At 45.8% G+C, this 21,806-nt stretch overlaps 1 protein-coding gene across 1 annotated transcript in view; it reads left to right on the top strand.

Moving 5' to 3' along the window:
• LOC136645873 (serotriflin-like) overlaps positions 1 to 17,975 on the top strand; it is a 41,712-nt gene extending 23,737 nt beyond the window's left edge. Inside the window, exons 5-9 of the mRNA XM_066622314.1 lie at positions 4,666 to 4,756; positions 8,403 to 8,548; positions 8,798 to 8,892; positions 16,934 to 17,022; positions 17,848 to 17,975. Coding sequence (XP_066478411.1) covers positions 4,666 to 4,756; positions 8,403 to 8,548; positions 8,798 to 8,892; positions 16,934 to 17,022; positions 17,848 to 17,975 — 549 coding nt within the window. The remainder of the gene's footprint in view (positions 1 to 4,665; positions 4,757 to 8,402; positions 8,549 to 8,797; positions 8,893 to 16,933; positions 17,023 to 17,847) is intronic.
• The last annotated feature ends 3,831 nt before the right edge of the window (positions 17,976 to 21,806 follow it).

Genomic DNA, 21,806 nt, shown 5'->3' with positions numbered 1-21,806 from the left:
GTGATATCATTAACCTGGAAATGATGCCATGGTTGGAAATGACATCATCAATTTAGGCTTCAAACCTAAGCCATGATCAACCAAAAATTCCATTACACAACATGCCCATGTTGTTATTTTGCATAGCTCAGAAATCAAACATTCCCACTCAGGAGTCAAGCAGAACACAGATTTGGATCCTTCAACCACACAGCCCTCCTCCCTTTCCAGCATCCCATCTTCCCATTCAGGGCAAAGCACCATGCCTCTCACTCACTGGGAGCCCTGCCCAGCTGCTCTATACCCTGTATTTTCAGTGGCAACTGAGCTAGGTGCTACTTGACCCATCTCAAATTGCCTCACAACCCATTAAGTGGGTCCTGGCACACTGTCTGAGAAATACTTTGCTAGATTCTCTCCCTCTAGCCTTTTGTTTTCTCATTCTTTGTTGAAGGCCAACTCAAGGTTCCTAAGGTCACCAGAAAAGAAACCAGGGATGTGCAATGTGGGGGCAGCATGTGAGGTAGAACTGCCCTGTCATTGTCCATGGAAATGTGCCACAGCCGACACTTTTCCCTTTTCCCTGAAAGAAACCTTTCCCTGAAAGAAAACTTTAGCCGCCTTCTTCCTAGAGATGAACATGGGGACCTCTTTAGAACTACAGAGGCATTGAATACTCTCCCCAATGCTCTGCAATTTGAATTCTGATCACTACATATGGCTGCTATCAAAAAAAAATTAGAAGATGGTGTCCTTCCATAGAGGACACAAATGTACCATTCTCCTTCCTATATCCATAGAGGAAAATGCTTCACTGAGCAAGTCCAGGCAACAAGACTTCATAAGTCTCTGATCACTTCCTGGCTCCGCAGGGTAAGTTTGGATCAATGACTTGGCAGAGGACATTCAGGAACAACATTCAGGACCCAGTTTTGGTGGCCTGAGTCATTTTCCCATTTTAGAGATTGACCAAGGTCAATATCAGGCATAGCAGCAGAAAAATATTCCATTTTCTCATATCACTTAGGAAATTTTGGGCGCAATCCTAAAGCACCCTTGGGTCGTCACAAGTCCCTTGCACCAGCCCAGGAGGGTTGCAAATGTGCCATAAGGCATGTTTGCACCTTCTCGAGAGGAAGCCGGGCCGGCGCTCCTAGAAGCGCTGGCCTGTGGAGGCTGATGTAAGCCTCCGTGCTGGCTTCCTCTCTCAGCAGCAAAGGTAGGTGGGGGAAGGCAGGGAGGAGGCGGGAGGGAGGCGTACCTGGGCGGGGAGAGGGTGGGCGGTGGGCAGCCCCAGGGGCGGGCAGGCAGGGAGTGGCAGGCACAGCTGGGATCTGGCAGTTATGCAGGATCCCAACCCATGTTCCCAGGGAGAACAGAGCAGCTTCAAGTGTGGCTGCCAAATGTGGCTCTCTGGCCAGCTCTTTTATTGGGCTTTTCCTATAGACTAGGCATGTATTAAGAACATATGAAGAGCCCCACTGGATCAGGCGAAAGGTCCATCTAGTCCAGCTTCCTGTATCTCACAGTGGCCCACCAGGTGCCTCAAGGAGCGCATAAGACAATAAGAGCTCGATCCTGACCCAGGGTTGCATTGCTGACACTTGTGCCTGCCCAGGAAGGTCGAAAACATGCAGTAAAGCATGTATACGCCTCCTCGTGAGTAGGCTGGGCAGGCGCAGGGTTGCGCACTGGCCCATGGAGGCTGAATCTGTTATGGAGCCTTGCGTCAGGGAGGAGGCGAGAGGGAGATGTTCCAGGATGGGGAGGGCGGGAAGAGGGTGGTCCTGGGGATGGGCGGATAGAAGGCAGGAGGCATGGTGGGGACCCAGCTCTTATGCTGGATCCCAAACCCCATTCCCAAGCAGCACAGAGCGACTTCAAACCGCTGCACTCTCCTCGAACTTGTACCATCTCAAGAAGTGGCGCAAGTCCAAGGAGACCCATAGGAGCCAGCAGCCCTTACCCTGAGGTTTGGGGAACTATTTCCATTTGCCTCTGGCCGAGCTGCTTATGGCCACAGTCCTGTGCTGGATACAGCGCAAGCCTCTTGGCTTGCCTGTTTCAGCACAGAATAGGATTGCGCCCTTTGCCTCTGTCCACAAAAATGCGGGAGAGACAGTTTTGCTCCTCAGCACTCCCCCCCCCATTTGAACCAAACAGTTCAAGAGTTGGATCCAGTCCCACATATATAGTTGTTGCAGATGTAGTCCACCTCTACAATCCCAAAGCTGACATTGTGCCTCCTGAACTCTTAAAAAAAAAAAAATTAAGAACCTAATGTCTGATAGTGTACTCCTCTGGAAGGGTACTGAGTGGGAACCTGGATTCCTGCCTTTTTTCCCCACCAAATGATGATGGGTGGTTGCGTTTGCTTTTTGTGTTCCATGCATGCTGCGTTGTATCTCTCATGATCTAGAAATTTGTTTCCATCTTTTGAAAAATGTCCAAGGTGGTTTACAAAAAACATCTTTTTAAAGATAAACACCCCCCCCTCTCTCACATACACACATACACACAGGCAAACCCAGAGTAAGCAAGTAAAAGAATACATCTGTGAAACCCAGAAGATTATTTAAGAGGAACACAAAGTCATCAGGGAGGAGACAAGCAGGATTTCTCAAGGCAAGGAGTTTCAGAGCCTAGACATTCCCCTGCTAATTCCCTGCTAATTGGGTAAGAGGCACTTTTTCAAGTGGGTGCTCCTTTTTTTAGCAGGGGGAGAGTAACTGGCCCACCTCACCCCAGCACTGTCTGTTCTAGTGGCTGTCTGCTGGTATTCGTTTGCATCTTTTTAGATTGTGAGCCCTTTTGGGACAGGGAGCCATTAGTTGTTTGATTTTTCTCTGTAAACCGCTTTGTGAACTTTTAGTTGAAAAGCGGTATATAAATACTGTTAATTAATAATAATAATAGACATGGCCGCAGTCAAACCCACTCCAGCATTCCTGCCAACCACATCTCACATGGAGGCAGAACACACAACAGGCCTTCCCCAGCTGATCTGAGTGGACCACCATGCTCACATAGCGGGAGGAAGGCCTTTATGCATCCCGGTTCTATGCCCTTTGAGATTGAAAGGCAATGCCCAGCAGCACTTTATGTTTAATTACCAACGATGCGCTGGAGTCACAAGTCGAGTGGCGAGTCATAATGGGCAGCCATCGCAACTCGTCCTGAGCCATTTGCAGAGAAACGCTTCTGAGCAAGGCTGGGCACGATCGCAAAGAAGGCAATGTCGGGACTTTTCAACACGAAGTCCCCAGCAGGAGGGAGCAGCAACAGGAGCTAGTGCGAGGGACGCTCAGCTTCTGAATGCACTGCATCCCCCTGCTGCTCTTCACCAGCAAGTTCTGCTGTCTGCTGCTGCTGCATAGCTCAGGCGACCTGCCCTTCCATCATTCCAATGTAAGGCTCAGAAACAGCCTAAGCCGGCTCTAGCTGATGGAACAAGCACCAGCATCTCACCACCATGAGGCGGGAACAAGGTCGTAAATAGATCTGTTGGCCAGGAAGGGAATGCGGCTAGGTGCATCACCACGAGGATGGAATGCCACCCCCTGATGCAGCATGACTTTTAAAAGCGAAAGACGCCAAAGCTGGAATTGGTCGGAGCTTTCTACGCAACGCACTGGCATATTGGAGCGGTTCAGCAGCAGGAACACAGAAGCCTGAAGCAGAGGAGCGGGACAAACAGCTTGGAAAGTGGCTCAGAAGTACCAAGATGTGAGGCAAAGCAGCAGACACAGAATGTCTCTCAGTGTCTGCTGCTCTGCTTGGTTGCGCTTGAAGAAATTGTAGCGGCGCCACAACCGCCGCCATATTAGCAGCAACTTCTGTCATCCCCCTGCAGCCTGGCACCCATGGCCTTGGGCCTCCCCAGTCACACTTTTCATATGCCGCTGCTTAAGCCATCCTCCTCCCATCCACCAGCTGCCTCCTGGAAACAACCTACCTTCCTCCCACCAGGACTGCTGCTTGCACCAGTCTGAATGCCGGCTTCCACATCACCCCCACAAGGCCTTCTGACACTGAAGTGGTGAAAAAAATTGTAAACAAACACACACATACACCAAGTCACAGGCATAAAAACCACAACTCTGTCACTTGAGTCAATATGACTCATGACTCTTTTCCAAGTCACTACCACGAGTCTTGAGCCAGGGTCTGAGTCAATGATGCATGCAACTCAAGTTCCCACGAGTCATGGGAATATGCCTATTTTCAAGTCAGGGCTCAAGTGCCCATCCCTATTAATTACTTTTGTGAGTGGGATACATTCAAAATCCATCATTTTTGCAGCACCCTTAAAGTACTGAAGGAGGCCAGGCTGGTCTGCCAGGTGCTAAGACTGCTGGCTGCCCACAGATACCACTACTAGACTTTCATTTCTTTTACAATATCGTGGGCATCCATAAGGGAGGTCAGAGCCATGATATCAACAGCTCCTGGAGAAATCACTCTCGGTAACCACAGTTTCACACTTGGATGGACAGTCTCTTTTCTATAGAAGAGACAGTTAGTTTACTATAATTTACCATCCAGCCAACTTTGACCCTTCTCTCAATAGTCCACCCCCCCCCCCAATCCTGGTTATCAGCCTTTTTGCCTGATATTGTCTGTCCTGCAGCTGAGGAAAACGAAAATGTGATGTTTCTTTTCTCTTCCCTTTTCTCCTTTCCTAAGAAATGGAGCGACAGAGCTGCTGAGAGTGCTAGGAAATGGGCTAAGCAATGTAAACAGGTTCCTAGTTCTGACGAGATGCGAACTGTGGATGGTAAGTGAACTGGAGACATCAAACGGCCCAATCTCGCAGCTGAGTTATGACAGCGGAACAAAGTTCTGTTCTTGTAACAGGCCATATGGCAGAACAAGCAGTGCCCTGCCGACAGCTATTTTGGAGCCACTGCTGCAAATGGCCACTGCCACAGCCAGCAGCCTATTCTGGAGCAGTTAAGCTGGCCTGGGGAATGGATTGTGGGCATGGAAGGGGTGGATTCAGCAGCAATGGTGCATGCCTGATCTTACACCCTCCTTTAGAAACCCTCTCACCCATTATCCCCACCAAAATAGGTAGCATGTGTCTGAGGAGACCCATTGGGGGTCCTTCTTCCCTTACTAGTGAGTGATGCTCACTAGTGAGTGCAAGAGGAGGATTGTATTGGTGGAGAGTGTATGGGCACAATCCTAACCAGGTCTGCTCAGAAGTAAGTCCTATTTTGTTCAATGGGGCTTACACTCAGGAGAGTGCAGTTAGGACTGCAGCCTATGTCTTGCTGGCAATAAGGTTATTGGGCATCTGTCTTATTTTTATCTTTTGGTTTTTCTATTTGAAGAATAAGAATAAAAATTTTTCTCTCTGTAGTTTGTGGCAGCTGCTAGATTCCTCAGGTCTGCTCAGTTGCTGCACAACCTAGGCAGCTCTGGGTACGAATTTTGTCCTTCACGTTGCTTGCTACTAACATATGGGGCACCTTTCCTGTGGGGTGCTGAAAACCTGCCTAAAAAACTATTTTGTAAAAATGCTGAAATAGTCTGTGCGAAGGTGTAGTGGAATAGCGGAAGATCTGGCGAGGAGGTAGAATGTGGTGTCCACAGTGCCCCTTGCTCTAAGTAAATGCAGGGTTAAGCCCAGGTGGTAGTTGGCGGTATGCTGCACAGCTGCAGCCACTAGAGGCTAAAGTGAACCTGGGAGCATATAAACAGCACCTGGAGGAACTAGCGGTGTGGGTTGTAGAAGGAGTGCAGGTTGGAGAGAGCTGACTTATTGACTTTGGAATCTGACCTTGGACTGTGACTTGGCTTATTGACTTTGGACTTTGATATGGATACTCTGACTGATTTGACTGGCTTACCTGGAATCTGACCTCGGACTGTGACTTGGCATATTGACTCTGGACTCTGATTTGGCAACTCTCATTGATTGGACTGACTTACTTGGAATCTGTGGACTGGGACCTGACTCTGACTTTGCTTGCTGCACTTGTGAGTTAAACAAGGGAAACTAATCAGCCTTAAGCAGGCACAAGGCCCAGTGGGGAGGAGCTGTGGCAAGACAGAAGGCTTTATCTAATGTATATATTTCTTTATAGTCAAATTATGTTAAGAATGAAAATTCAGATGGCAGTTCATGCTTCTGGCTAGTACAGTGTTTCTCAAACTGGGTTGGGACCCACTGGGGGGGGTTGCGAGCCAATTTCAGGTGGGTCCCCATTCATTTTAATATTTTATTTTAAATATCTTAGACTTGATGCTACCATGGTATGTGACTGCATTGGAGGAAATGTTACAGACCTATACTTTTAACAAGCTATTATGTATATTCTTTTAACAATGATAGTAAATGGGAACTTACTCCTGGGTAGGACTACAGCCTAGAATGGTTAAACATTTTCTTGCTTGATGATGTCACTTCCGGTCATGACCTCACTTTGGGTGGGTCCTGACATATTCTCATTCTAAAAAGTGGGTCCCGGTGCTAAATGTGTGAGAACCACTGGGCTAGTACATTACAGCTGTTCCATATCCCTGTTTAATTTTTAGGCAGCCAGCCTGAGTACGGGTTCTGTCTATCTGCTTTGTCATACTGTGCTCAATCTCGCTCTGTGTGTGTGTGTGTGTGTGTGTGTGTGTTAAAAGCAATTGACACATACGTTTTCAACCATGCAGTTTTACTAGAATAGGGTTTTTTTTGAAAGGGACAGTGCACAAGTTGAAAGGAGAAAGATGAGTAGGAAGGATTACTATGGGGGGTATTAAGTGAATTGTGGTGGGAATGGAGACTTGAGAAAGAACTTTTTCACGCAACTCATGGTGTTTGAAATATGCTGCTATGGATAGTCACTGGCAATGGTCACTGGATTAGATGAATGTGAAAATGGACTCTTAAGACTCATGGTGGACTGTAGCTCTATGTCTGTCAGTGGTCATTAACCATCATGGCTGCATTGAACCTCCAGGTGCAGGGGCCGTGTGTCACAGAGTACAACATACAGGGGAGTAACCACAGGGAGCCACTTCCTTGAACCAGTGGCAACTGGTTCAAGCTAGACAGGAAGGAATGTTCAGCTACGTTCTGTTCAGAGTCTGTGGGACATGTGGGTCTGGAGACATGTGGAGTTGGTCAGAACTGATTTGGATTTCTGTTGATCCACTGGAGCTCAACAAAACAAAATTTAAAATGCAAAAGATGAGGAGATTGAGGAAATGACTGGATCTCTGTTTAAATGTTAAGCCTTCAGCGTTGTGTGAAAATAATGTTGTCGTATAGAAGGGAGTGTTAAAAATTTATGGACCCTGGGTGTCAAATGACCTAGCTACATCTCTGTGGCAGAGGGTAGGCTTGGGGCTCAAATCTGTAATCCTATACACACTTATCTGGGAGTAAAGTTCATTGATTCAGTGGGGTTTCCATCTGAGTAGACATGCATAGGCTTTTGCTATAGCAGTGCAATCCTTGGCATGTCTCCTTGAATGGTAAGTCCTGTTCAAATTCAGTGGAGTTTCCTCCAAGGATGTGGACTGCAGCCTCAGGACTGTTTTGTGAATTAGCCAGCAACTGGGTAGAAAAGCAGTTTGGGGGGGGGGAGCAGTTTAATCACATGAATGGTCCAGGGAGGCAGGGCTAACCAGATCCACACCCACAGGCCCTTTGTGATTGAACTGCTCAGACTGGCAGCCTTCAGATACTGTCTTTCCCTTCTTTAAAAAAACTGTTTGGGACACTGACATGCTGTAATCTAGACTTTACTCAATGAGAAAGAAACAAGCTCTCAGTGATTCTGGCCAACATGTACAAAGGCAGGAGAGCAGATGCAAAACACCTGGATCCTTGGCACTTGCTTTCAGTTCATTAAAATTACATTTTGCATTAACCAAACATATGGCCTTCATTGAAACATACTTGGTTACTATATAATTAGGTTTGTGGCTATAAGCTAATGTCTACTGGTGCAAATTTGTAGATCAATTTTGCAATTCAACTTAACAAAGTTGTGCTATGTCTGTTTTGAAAATAATACTGGTATTTTAATAATAATACTGGTATTTATATACTGACTTTCTTGGTCATTGGATTGCTCCTCTGACTTTATTCAAGATGGTTTACATGGGCAGGCTTTCTCTAAAACTCAGAGGGGTTTTTTTTTACAATAAACAAAGAAGTTCTGTCTTGCAAGAACACACTACATTCCAGATGGATCTTTTTCTGTCTGGTCATTACTCAGGCCATATTACCTCCCACGCTGACAAACAGCTGCAGCCAGCTTCACTCAAGAGAGCTCCACTACGCTCGTCAGCTTCGAGGTCTTGCCGCACACAGAACTGGCGACCTTCAGATGTTGCCTTCAGGCTCAACAGCTGCTCTATGCTCTACCAGACCTTATGCCCATATATGAAAACATTCATATTTATTCTTATTACAGGAACTTTTTGTGGTGAGGCTAGACTGCATTCAACTTATGACATCTCTTGGTCTGAAATAATTGATATGTGGCATGCTGACAAGTCCAATTTCAAGTACGGTGTTGGAGCAATAGACTCAACGAAAGATGTTTATAGCTATACTCAGGTATGAACCCCCATTAACGTATGTCATGTAGTATGCAATATGTTTTTGAAACAGAATTAATAGCACCATGGAAATGATGTACAGAATACCTGCTCTTTCTATGCAATTTAATCCACCTTCTGATATCCTGGATGTATATAGCTTTGTACTGTACCTGGCTTGGATCTCAGGAGCCGCTTAAGTGCAAACCAGCACTTCTGTGCATGCCTTGAAGCTCTTAACAGACTTTTCTTCCCCGTATGTACACAGCTCATTTGGTATAAAACACATGAGATCGGATGTGCTGCTGCTTACTGTAAAAATGAAGACTATAAGTTCTTCTATGTCTGCCGTACCTGTCCTGCGTAAGTATTAGTTCTGATGAAAAATTATTTTCTTTATCATTTTATACTTTTTCATTCTGAAACAAAAAGTAAAAAAAAATTATTTTGGGTACCAATTACAGTATAAAAAGCTTTATTAAATACAAATATGAGCAAAGAAATAAAAAGAGGCTACAATATTTACTAAAATACCAGTGAAAAGCCATTTCATGCATCTACAATAAAAGTTAACTTCCTAACACACAGGATTACCAAACCGGAAAAGAGGACAAGGCACCCCAAAATGTAAGACAATTATATGTAGGACATGACAAAATGAAAGCTAAAAATACATATATTTCATGTGTTTAATTTAAACACTATGGCTGCAATACTAACCACACTTTCCTGAGTAAGCCCCACTGAACAAAATAGGACTTACTTCTGAGTAGACCTGGTTAGGCTTGTGCCCTATATCAGGGCCTCAGAGGAATTTTGGTAGGGGGTACAAAGTTTCTTTTGGGCCCCTTCCCAAAGGGGGAAGGGCAGTGATGGGGGTCGATGGGTATAATAAATATAAATAAATAAAAGATGATAAGAAAGCACGTTTGATTTGTACATATTTGTTTATGCTATAATGCAGATGAGAGAACAATACAGATAAGGAGACAGAATTCACCTTGAAACATCATTTTATATTAATATGCAGATGTGATCATCAGAAGACATAACTATTATTAAGAAACTTACAGTGCAATCCTATTCACGTCTACTCATAAGTAAGCCTCATTGTGTTCAATAAGGCTTACTCCCAGGAACATGTGTATAGAATTGTAGCTTTACTATTTACTTTGCAAAAAGAGCTTTCCTGGCCTTTTTCTGTGAAAAGTTTTGAATCACAACATGGAAATTAATTGTTCTGGCAATGCTTGAGTCAGTGCTTAGCCTGGCCAAATCCACAAGATGTCCCTGAGACATTGAAGATCTTAAATAATTCTTAATTAGCTGTAGTTTGCTAAATGACCGCTCTGCAGAAGCTACTGTTGCTGGAATTGTTAACAATATTCTTAAACTAATACAAACATTTGGAAACGGGTCACCTAGTCTGTACTCTGTTAACAAGTTCAACAGATCTAACAGTTTTAATTGTGCAGTTCCAAAATTTGCTTTATGCACTGATGGAAAATGTTCCATTTCTTTTCCAAAGTCATCACCATTAAGGTCAGCAGGATATTGTTCTGACAAAGATAAAACTTTTCTCTCCACATCACATGCAGACATGGAGATATACTGCCACAAGAAATCAAATTTTTCTGCCAACTGCTTAACAGCATTGAAGCAGATGGTTAATCCTGCTATAACATGGCCCACCAAAACATAAAACACACACTTTCTGAAATAGGCCTCTTCTGGAGTATCATCTGTGTCATCCATTTCCTCCGAGTCCGCAACAGATGTATTGTCATCATGCGGCCTTGCCCTCCTGCGCCTAGCTCCATCGCCTCTGTGGGAGAGTGTTATTTCTATATTTACATTTGATGCAACCAATTTGGCTTCATTCCATATGCATTTCCAGTTGTTTCGAAGTTCTTTTATATCTGTGATAAGAGTTTCTATGTTTGCTGCTTCAACATCCAGTGTGGCATCTCTAGCTTGGATGACCTTGTTGCAAATATCTATGGCAGCTAATATTTTGTACCAAAGGCTGACATTGACACACATGCAAACAATGTCATGTATACTAAAGCTCCAGTGACTTCATTTCTTTCTTTTGCTGTCAAATTTAGTTCTAGAAGGTCTTTCAGTGCTAATTTAATGCCAGGCAAGTGAGCTGCAAAAGGTCATACACATTCAATGTGATCAGACCATCTTGTTTCAGACATACCATGAAGAGAACAACCAATACGGTTTTGTAGTAATTCCCACCTCTTAGGACTGGAACTGAATAGGTGGTACCCAGTTTGAATTCTTCCAAAGTAGGTTATTGCTTCAGGTAGGCATTCAGCAGCATCATTTCCACATAAGTTGAGTGTATGACAACCACAAGGTGAAAAAATTGCTGTAGAGCAGTTCTAGTATTTTTGCTTGTGCACCGTTGTACTTTCTGGCCATATTAGCCCCATTATCATAGGCTTGAGCTCTACAATCACTGAGAAGAATACCACGTTCTTTCAATGTATCTGTTATCAACTGAGCAATTTCTTCCCCTCTTTTGTTGCTACAATCTGCAAATGTAAGAAATCTTTCTTGAATCTCATACTGCATTTCTTTTAAAAGTACATATCTCAAAAGAAATGTTGTTTGTTCAGTATGGGGGGAATCTGATGTGGAATCTACCTTTACTGCAAAGTACTTTGCAGATTGCCTCTCAGGCAAAATGTGTTATTTCACAAGATTTGAACATTCTGCAATAAACTCATTTTGTGAGTCAGGGGACAGATAATGAACTAGATAATGAACGCTCACCCCTTTTCTGAGGCTCCTTCACATGTAGTGTTCCTGAACGATGGGGTCCCACCTGGAGGGCAGTTCAATGAGTCCTAAAAAGTTTCCATTGTCTGGATCACCAATTTGTTGGGATGAACCAGTAAATGGTAGACCACGTTCTCCCAAGACGAGCACAACATCTATTATACGCTTTAAGAGGTTATACCATTTTGCAGCTTGAGTGTTGATTGCTGCTTGTAAAATTATGTCAGCTCCTGTCCCAGACAGCAGGCTCCTTTCCAGTTCTCACCCAGCTAAGTAACATTCTCTGTGGGTATTGCCTTTTTCATGTTTTGGGATCATATAGGAAAGTTTCCGCCACTTTCCATTCAAACCCCAGCCTTCAGCAGATACCAGTGCAGACTTCTGTGCAGCAGAAGTGCTAGTCTTGACTGTCTTGTGCCAAAATCTACATGGGAATGTTACCAAAAAGGGCTGCAATAATATGTTACCAAAAAGGGCTGTTATGTTTTAAGGGGAATCATTATATTACCCCTTTGGAAACTTCAGGATCGCAGGCTAGATAACAAGACAGCGTAATGCAAAAAGAAATTCCTTTTTAGCTTGAAAAGAGACTGAGAGAAAGATGACTCAGTAAAAGATTATATTTTTATTGCAAAAGCACACAGGTAAACATAATGCACATGGAAAAATAATAAGTATATGTTTCTAGTACCTAGCTTATGGTGGTTGCATGTGCCATGTATTTGGTGCATCCAAGGAAATCAGGAAAAGGGAAAGATTTTAGGGAAGGATTTTAGGGGTCCCTGATCTGCCAACCCAGTTGCTGACTAAAGATGGGTAGAGAAGGGGGGGAAGAAGGGAAAAGGTTCCAGATGCAAGATATAGTTACCTGTCCTGAGGTTGGATGGGAGGGGGGAAGAGTCCTATGGAGGAGGACCTCTGCCTTGGAGGGCAGCCAGAGAGAGAGCTAGCATGTGCTAATCTCTCTTAAAAAGGGTTTTTGCTGACCTGAATGATCCTGATGTGGCCTAGAGCTGATCTGGATGCGCTTGCTCACTACACACAGTGGGGCACGTGGAGCATGCAAGAAAAACAGGATGATCAAGGAGATCAGCAAAGGCTGGCCTCCTGGGGGGGGGGTAGCTGACTGTTCAAATCTGCATATGGTGATTAAGCAGTGATTGAAACAATAGGAGACATTTAAGCATTGAGACAACAATAGGAGACATTTAAGCAAGGGATTTAAGTGGAGGTTGTGCAGCCATGTTCTTGTAGCTTGACCTGATTGTGAGAAGTTTAAATGTGTTGAGGTTTTGCCTGCATGATATTTTAGTCCATAATACATAACCAGACATAAAATCACAACTTGAAAGGAAAAGGGGGATTTTAACAGGAAGCAATATAAAGCTTGTTTCTGTTGACTCCAAACAAGCCAGTCTCTTGAATGTACTTCTTCATTAGTGTGTTGATATTTCAGTATGCTTTCTGGGAAAACTGTATTGCAGGTATCTTTTGGGAATGTTTTAGGCATAGGGATGTGACCATTCATAATATACTTTTCTATTTCCTTTTGAGGTGGAAACTCAGTTGTGATATATCCAATGTCAAGGCCTACATTATGATCACTCCCCTCTCCTTCCAAATTCACTTTCACATGCATCTGTATGTCTGTAGCTTTCTGTTTTTCATTTTTTGCATCTGCCTCTTTATCAACTCTGTGCAGAAGCACCCAAATCAATTGCTGCTTGTTCGGGGATAAGGCTTTCAACATCTTCTTCTTGTTCCAATTCTACATGTGAGCTCAATGGAGAAGTCTGTGAATGTGAAGCTGCACCTCACCCAAACTGAAATAGTGTTTGTTGACCGCTTGTATGAGTTTCATCTTGTTCTTTTTTGTCTTTTCTTTTCTGGGCTCCTGATTTATGAGAAAAATACATTTTAGAGACAGACCAGACTGAAGAGAAGAAAAGTCACAAAATATTTTTTCAGACGTTGAAAATGTTGAGGGAATATTTAGGATGCCAGCAAGCCACAAGAACAAATCTCAGCCCCTCTCTTACAGCACAGAGCACAGGTCTGCCATGTGTACTAGTGCCCAAGCCCAGTAGGTGGCGCTGCTGCTTTGCCTTGTGGGAGTGGGAGGCCAGTTCGTGCAGTTCACGGAGCCTGCTGCTGAATGCTGGCATTGGCTGCCTGAGCTTCGCAAGGCAAAGCAGCAGCGCTCCTACATGAGGCAAGCCTGCGCGCCTCCGCTAAGCTCTGAAGGAGGGGTGCAGGCCCAGTAGGCTGTAGCCTGCTGCTTTGCCTTCAGGGACTTGGAGTCCAGTTGGTCGGAGCTAGTTTCAGCATCCTGTCTCCTGTGCAGCAGTCTGCTGAGCTCTCAGGAAACTGTACGGCTCCGGGCCCCTTCCTCTAGCTTCCGAACCCCCTTTCAGACCTCGGGGCCCGGGTACCCCCTTTACCCCCCTCTCTTAGGCCCTGCCCTATATTACTACTTATTAATTTAAAACTGTATTAGTAATTTTTAAAACAACCACAGTGAAAAGCAAAAAACAGCACAAACCACCACCACCAAACAACCAAAATAATGCAGTTACAACTTTCTAGAATCATGACACCATGAAGCCCTGCAAAATGGATTACAGAGTAACATACTCTTGTTTACAAGCTCCTTTTGCTCCCTAATGTGCGCACACCTTCATCTCTTCCTCACAACAATATGAAACAAGACACAAAGTCTGCATCATTTCAAGAAGCCAAAAACATACCATGTATTTGAGAGAGAAGTGGGATTATCTGCTATCCCATTTTAAGGGGCAGAACTTGCCCCATCAGTTTCCACAGAATCATGATTGATTTTTTAAACATTGCCTTCAGTTAAACACTGCTCTTTCCCCCCCTCCCAATCCCTGCAACAAGTGAACTTCCAAGGATCCCCCGCACTGCAAGACCCTGTCTCCACTCACTCAAAACACAAATGCACTCTCTTTCCCTCTCCCTCCCCATCCCTGCCAGAAGCACCAGGTCCTCTTCCCTCCTGTGCACGCAAAAACATTGCAAGATAAACATCAGGAAGAAATTCCTGACGGTCAGGGCAGTTCAGCAGTGGAACAGATTGCCGAGAGAGGTGGTGGACTCTCCCTCACTGGAGATATTCAAGCAGAGGCTCGACAAGCAGCTGTCAGAGATGCTCTAAGAGGATTTCCAGCCTAAGGCAGGGGGTTGAACTAGATGACCTATTCAGCACCTTCCAACTCTCTGATTCTATGAAAGGCTTGACTGACTGACGCCAGACTTGGCAATAGCCTCAATGGGCATGCTTGCTACTCAGCTCCCAGGCAAAACATGGCGGCACATTCTGCTCAGGCTGCTTCTGCCCTCCTCTCCCGTGTCACATGCCTATCAGGAGATGTCTTGCCACAGCTCCTCCCCACTGGGCCTCGTGCCCGCTTAAGGCTGATTAGTTTCCCCTTGTTAAACTCACAAGTGCAGCAAGCAAAGGTCAGAGTCAAGTCCCAGTCCAAGGTCAGTTGCCAGGCAAGCCAGTCCAATCAATGAGAGTTGCCAAATCAGAGTCCAGAGGCAATAAGCTGAGTCACGGTCTGAGGTCGGTCGGTCGGTCGGTCGGTCGGTCCATCCATCCATCCATCCATCCATCCATCCATCCATCCATCCATCCATCCATCCAGATGGGTCCTGTCCCGTCCTGTCTAACCTACACTCCTTCTACAACCCACACCCCCTAGTTCCTCCAGTTTATATCCTTCTAGGTTCACTTTAGCCTCTAGTGGCTGCAGCTGTGCAGCACACCTCCAGCTACCACCTGGGCTTTAACCCTGCATTTACTTAGAGCAAGGGGCACTGTGGACACCACACCCTATCTCGGTGATATCTTCTGCGATGTCGCTACAGGAGATTCCTAGGATTAGCCCTAAGCTGCATTGCTAGGGAACAGGAGCCTGAGCTGTTTGGAGGAGTCCGCCTGCGGGGTGAGGCTGAGCTCTCAATAAGAAACACCAAAAATGGAGGACATAGAATGCCTTTTTCCAGACTCCTGGACAAGAGGCTGAAAAAGAGGACAAGTTCAGCAATTTCCAGACAAATGGTCACCCTGCTAACACAAACAGCCACATGCTCAGTCATGCAGCCATTTGTACCAAGTGGCTAGACCATTGCTGTTGAATATTGCAGGGATGCTGATGACACAACCTATGTTGAGAGAATAATGACTGAATTGTACAAAAATTCATCAGCAAATATGGAAAAAGTCCTGCAAATCTGAAAAATGAATGAGAATCTCTTTTGGGAGGGGAGTACCATTTTGATGTAGGATTTTTAGCACAAAGAAACTGATTTTACTAAACCGCTTTTCTCTCATGTGCGATATGTACCTGTAGTCTGGTAGCAGAATCCAGAAGACTATCACCCAAATCAGTGTAATATGGAGAGTGTGCCAGTTTATACACTTGAGACATTGTTTTTGCAAGTGTGTGTTACCAACTTAAGTTACCAGGTCCACACAGCCGACACGGTATCCAGTACTGGGAATGAGCCGACTGGAGAGGAGATTTGTCCCCTTACCCTGGGTAAAGCCCAGCCTAAGCAGTGGGGCTACTCAGATCTGCACCAGTGAAATTGGTGGCACAAGTCTGAGAAGCCTCATTTCAGGCTTTCAAATCCAAGCTGCTGCCACTGATCCTGTGTCCCTCCTGAGCCTGATCTACCCCCCTCTCCATCCTCTTGGCCTCATTATACCTCCTCACCTTTCCCACCCTCTCCCCTCCCCTGCGTTTACCTGCTCCATTTGGATTCAGTGCCGTCAGGGCAGTGCAGGCACAGCATACTCGCAGGGTGCCACAAAGCTCTTTATGGCGTTTCTGTGACACCATATGCTGGCACAGTGGTCGCTGCACATATCGCATATAGAGTGTGCCAAATAATAAACTTGAGAAGTCTTTCCTGCAAGTGTGTGTAACCAGCTTAAGTTACCAACATCAATCACAGCCCAATCCTAACTAGCACCAGTGCAGTGGGGCTGCTAAGCCAAGGCTGTATCCAGTGCTGGGAAAAGGCAGGGTGAAGGGGACATTTGTCCCCTTGCCCTGGATAAAACCCCACCTGGGCAATATGACTAATCAGTTATGTGCCAGCAAAATTGCTGGCACAAGTATGAGAAGCCTTGTTTCAGGTTTTCAAACCCAGGCTGCTGCCACCGATCCTGTCCCCCTGCTCTGATCTACCCTCCTCCCTTTCCTTCCCCTGCCTCATTACCCACTCATTACCCCTTCACCCTACCCACACTGTACCTGCCCCTACACTGCCCAGAGGGAACTTACCTGCTCCGTTGGGTGCTCCATTTAGATCCAGTGCCATCAGGGCAATCCAGGCCTTCCTGCTGGTACAGCTTACTCACAGGGTGCTACAGAGCACTTTAAGGCACTTTTGCAATACCATACGCCAGTCCAGCGGTTGCTGCACTGACACTGCCGAAGCTTATGATTGTGCAGCCAATCCATAACTTGTTATTTGAACTCATCAAAACCATTAAGCTATGTGGGTTTCCAAAGTCTGTGGTCTTATATGACTATTAAGAACAATGATTAAAATCTGTGTCATTGTTTGGTGATTCCAGAGGCAACATAAAGGAACAAATAGCAACACCCTACAAAAAAGGCCCATCATGTGACGACTGCCCTGGTCACTGTGAGGATAAACTCTGCAGTAAGTTACTAATGATATCATAAGACGAATCTGCTGGATAATATTAACCTTCTGAACGATCAGCAATAGCTGTAGTAACTCATTCCAGAATCTCATCTGAAGTTCCTTTCCCTGTGCATGATCTAGCCCTGAGGACATTCCTGAGGGATGAAGACCACCTTTTAGGTACCATCACGAAAAAAGCCATATTTTGAGCATTTGCAGAATGGACATCCTGTGGAGGCAAAACCCAAAGCAAGGTCCCAAGAGGATCTTACCTATCAGGGACGTCACTGTGGGAAACAGCACAGTAGGCGTCTATAGACAACAAGCGGCACCTAATCTGAGGCCAGAAGCATCTGGTGGAGCCCAAGATCAGAGCACGACAGACCCTGCAGTATATAATAAATAGGCCACAGCATTCTGCACCGGCTCTAGATTCCTGAATGTCTTCCAGAGACAGTTCTCAATGAAGTATGCTACAAAAGTACGTCTGATAGGTCTCCCAAGACAAATGCAGTGGTGGCAAGGCAGAGGCGTCACTAGGGTGTGTGTCACCCGTTGGGAGAGCTCATTGTGTAACCCCCATGATATACAGGCGTTGCCCTGTGCAGTCCACGCCTCCCACCCTGCAGACCCCTAGCGACACCACTGTGGCAAGGTCCCCGTCGTCCAGGGCAGAATGCAGCCAAGAATGGTTTGGGCTCAAGAAAGATAAATGTCTCTGACAGTGAGCAAGACTAAAAGAATGCATTATGCGTGACTGAGATAGCAGAGCAATAGTTCAAACAATGGGATGCTTTCTGTCTTTTGCATCTAACTTCCTTTTGGTTTGATTCCTTTCAGTCAATCCATGCAATTATAAGGATAAGAGAAAGGACTGCACAGATCTGCTACAACTGTTCAATTGTGTTCTTAGCCGGATGAAAAAGGAATGCAAAGCCACCTGTGAATGTAAAAACAACATTATGTAATATACTCCAATGGGAGTGATGCATTCTGGTTAGCATGGTCCAATCAGGCAGTTTTTCTACAATGTTCTTTGTCCTTGGTGTGACTGACAGCTACTGCAACCAATGGGAGTGATGCATTCTGGTTAGCAGTTTCCTGCCTTAGTTGAACAATGTCTCCAATAGTAGTGCTACTCAAAATGGTAATCTGTGGACTGGTGCCAGTCTGCAAGCCACCATCTACAGACCCTCACTGACTTTATTTCAAAAATTAGGGAATATTTATATTCCCAGTGGTTCCAAAACTGTGTGCCATGGTGTCCTTGGGCGCCATGCCAAACTCACAGGGGTGCCATGGGATGTCCCTAGTGGCCTCTCCTGGTAAATGCCATGTTGAATCGCATGAGCTTAAGCTTCATTTATTTGCCTCAGAGCTTTTCATTGATTATAAAAATAAAGAAATCTTACAAAATAAATACCTTCTCAAAGTTCACTGATGCCAGTTCATGACTAGTTGAGACAGTGTCAGCCATGATTACAGTCCTGCAGCTACAGTAGTTCATACACAGGCTTTTAGTGGGTTGCTGAGACCACACTGTGCACTGAGTCCATGTCAAAGAATTCATCTGCCCCTTCACTCCTGAGCTGAAGGTGACAGACTTTCCACACCTCTACCAATGCATTTCTGGAACCTTTGTAGGCTACAATAAACTTGTCATGTGCCATGATCTAGCATAACCCTGCAGACATCATGCGTCAATATGCTGATGACACCCAGCTCTATCTCTCCTTTCCTCCAGACTCCAGGGTGGCGGTTGAGGGCCTGGAGCACTGTCTGGAAGCAGTGAGGAGCTGGATGGGGGCTAACAAGCTGAAATTAAATCTGGATAAGACAGAGGCTCTCCTGGTTCGGAAATCCTCGATGCAGGTGCTGGACTATCAGCTTGCTCTGAATGGGGTTGCACTCCCTCTGAAGGAGCAGGTTCGCAGCTTGGGGGTCCACCTGGACTCGCAGCTGCTCCTGGATTCCCAGGTGGCAGTTGTGGCTAGGGGGGCCTTCGCTCAGCTTCGGCTGGTGCGCCAGCTGCAGCCGTACTTGGATCGTGCAGACCTGGCCACGGTGATCCATGCCACGGTGACATCGAGGTTAGATTATTGTAACACGCTTTATGTGGGGCTGCCCCTGAAGACGGTTCAGAAACTGCAATTAGTGCAGAATGCGGCGGCCCGTGTGGTCACTGGAGCTAGGCAGTTTGACTCTGTCAGCCCGCTTCTCCGGGGGCTACATTGGCTGCCCATTCGTTTCCGGGCCCAATTCAAGGTGCTGGTTTTGACCTTTAAAGCCCTATACTGCTCTGGGCCAGGGTATCTTAGAGATCGCCTACTTCCGCACAATCCGTCTCGTCCTCTTAGGACATCAGAGAAGGCCTTTTTACAAGTGCCGCCACCTAAGGAGGTACGTGGGGCGGCGGCAAGAAATAGGGCCTTCTCAGTAGTGGCACCAACGTTATGGAACGCCCTTCCCCTTGACTTGAGAATGGCTCCCTCTCTTGAGACTTTTCGGCAAGGCCTGAAGACATTTTTGTTTAAAGAAGCCTTCTGAGTTCAAGGCCTTTTTAACATCTTTTTTTTACATCTTTTAGTATTTTTTATAGGCCTGAGTCCTCTATGATCTGCTGCTTTATGCTCTTTTTTATATGACTTTTTATCTGAATATTGTTTTTATGGTATCTGTTAATGTGTTTTAATATGTTTTTATCTGTTTGTTAAATTATGTTTTAATTTGTTTTTAACATGTTGTAAGCTGCCCTGGGTCCCTTTGGGGAGAAGGGTGGGGTATAAATAAAGTTTATTATTATTATTATTATTATTATTATTATTATTATTATTATTATTATTATTATTATTAGCTTAACTCCAAACAGAATTATAAGACTGATTGTTCTGAGTGCCAATGAGATGATGTTATGATACAGCATGGAACTAATAACTTTTTATTTATTTACTTAATTAAATTTGATTTTGTTGGGGGGGGGCAACAAATCTTTGACCTCAGGTAGCCTTAGCTATGCCACTGACTGGGCAGCAGAGCAAGTGGGTGGTGAGATACTGGGGGGAAGAGCAGCTTTGTGCTGCTCCTCCCAATTTTCACTTTTTAAAAAGCCTGGGTGTGACGTCACTTCTGGGGCAACATTTTGAGCTTGGCACTGGCCTACCAAATCATTAGCTATGCCACTGTTCCAGTGATCCTTCCACCCAGTTATTATGGGTAAAATCTGGATGGGAACCAATGTTGTATTCCTAAATACGTTAATTTCTTCAAAGGGGCTATAATTTCCAGGCCACACACAGACCATCTAATCAATTCCTGCAAATCACACTCACAAGATTATTTGGTGCCATCACAATGAGCTGGAGCCGACAACCCCCACAAAACCTGTTGGTTCAGTTTGGGAGTTGGGATCTGGCATAAGAGCTGAGTCCCAGCCCTGCCTCCCGCTCTCTGCCTGCCCATCCCCAGGACCGCCCTCTGCCTGCCTTCCCCACCCCAGAAGACCTCCCTACCGCCTCCTCCCTGACACAAGGCTGCACAGCAGGGTCAGCATGGAGGCTCAGCCTCTACAGGCCGGTGCGCATCCCTGCGCCGGCCCAGCCGACTCACAAGGAGGCACAAAAGTGCTTTACTTCACGTTTGTGACCTTCCTGGGCAGGCACAAGTCCCTTGTCAGGATTGCAACCCTGGGTCAGAACTGCAGAACCCACCCAACCCACACTCCCTTTCTCCATTCTTTTCATGAAGCATCACATCCCCCTTTTCACCAGTAGATCACCAAAGTTGAAATCACCCAAAAGTTGTAACTCCAATGTGCACGACTGGTCATGTTTCTCTCTTATGCCTATGGGTATAGGGCAGATGCTCAGTAAACCCAGTCTCCAGGGCACAGCCACCCCAGTCCCACACATGTTTGGCTTGCTCAAAGACCCACTGGTCCCCAAACAGAGGCTGCAAACTCCCACCACCACCACACACACACTTTTGACATGCCAGCCCTCCGGCCAGGGGAAATGGAAGACCTTTAGGCACCACCACCACCACCTTCCTCATCCTTAAGAGTTCAGAGCAACAGAAACCACAATGCTCCTTATGCCCATGAGACCGGAGTGATGCTCTGTCATGTTCGGAAGGTGTTCTGAGGCTCAGGGAGGCAGCACGTGGCCTCCTCAGGCCTCAGAATGCCTACTAAGACCTCTGTAGGCCTTAGAAGGGCACTTCTGCTTTTTCAGGCGAGGCCACCAGGCTTGTTTGGATGTACAGGTTGGGCCACAACATGGGCTGGAAGACCTGAGTTGAGTCAAAACCGCAGACGCAAGCTCTGCAGATGACAAGGTGCAACATCTCCAAAGACACTATACATATTCAACTACCAACTATGCCTCAGAAAGTCTTGGAGATTCCCTGTGCCTGCTCTGTTGCTTATTTGGTTGGGTTGTTGAGCCGGGAGGAGGGGGGGGTGAGAAAAAGTTCAGCGGAATCTCCAAGGCTTTCTGAGTCCAACTGGCTGCATCTGACAGCAGTAGAACGATGTCCTCTGCTCTGCCTACCCACTTGCAGATCAGTGTTCCCTCTTTCTCCCCCATCACCCCCCTCAAGTTGGCACCCCTGGCTGGATCTCTCCCTCTCTCTCAATACCTCCCCCACCCAGCTGGTTCCTTACATTTGATTTGATCTCTGATCTAAGGAGCCAGGAAGTGGCAAGAAAGACCATTACTTAATTCTCTTCATGAGTTTCTAAAACGGGACTTGCAATCACAACCTGGAACACTTCCTGGATACCATTTATGTTGAAAAAACAC

Source organism: Tiliqua scincoides, chromosome 1 (assembly GCF_035046505.1).
Source record: "Tiliqua scincoides isolate rTilSci1 chromosome 1, rTilSci1.hap2, whole genome shotgun sequence".
NCBI lineage: Eukaryota > Metazoa > Chordata > Lepidosauria > Squamata > Scincidae > Tiliqua > Tiliqua scincoides.
This window is presented reverse-complemented; position numbering and strand designations above follow the sequence as displayed.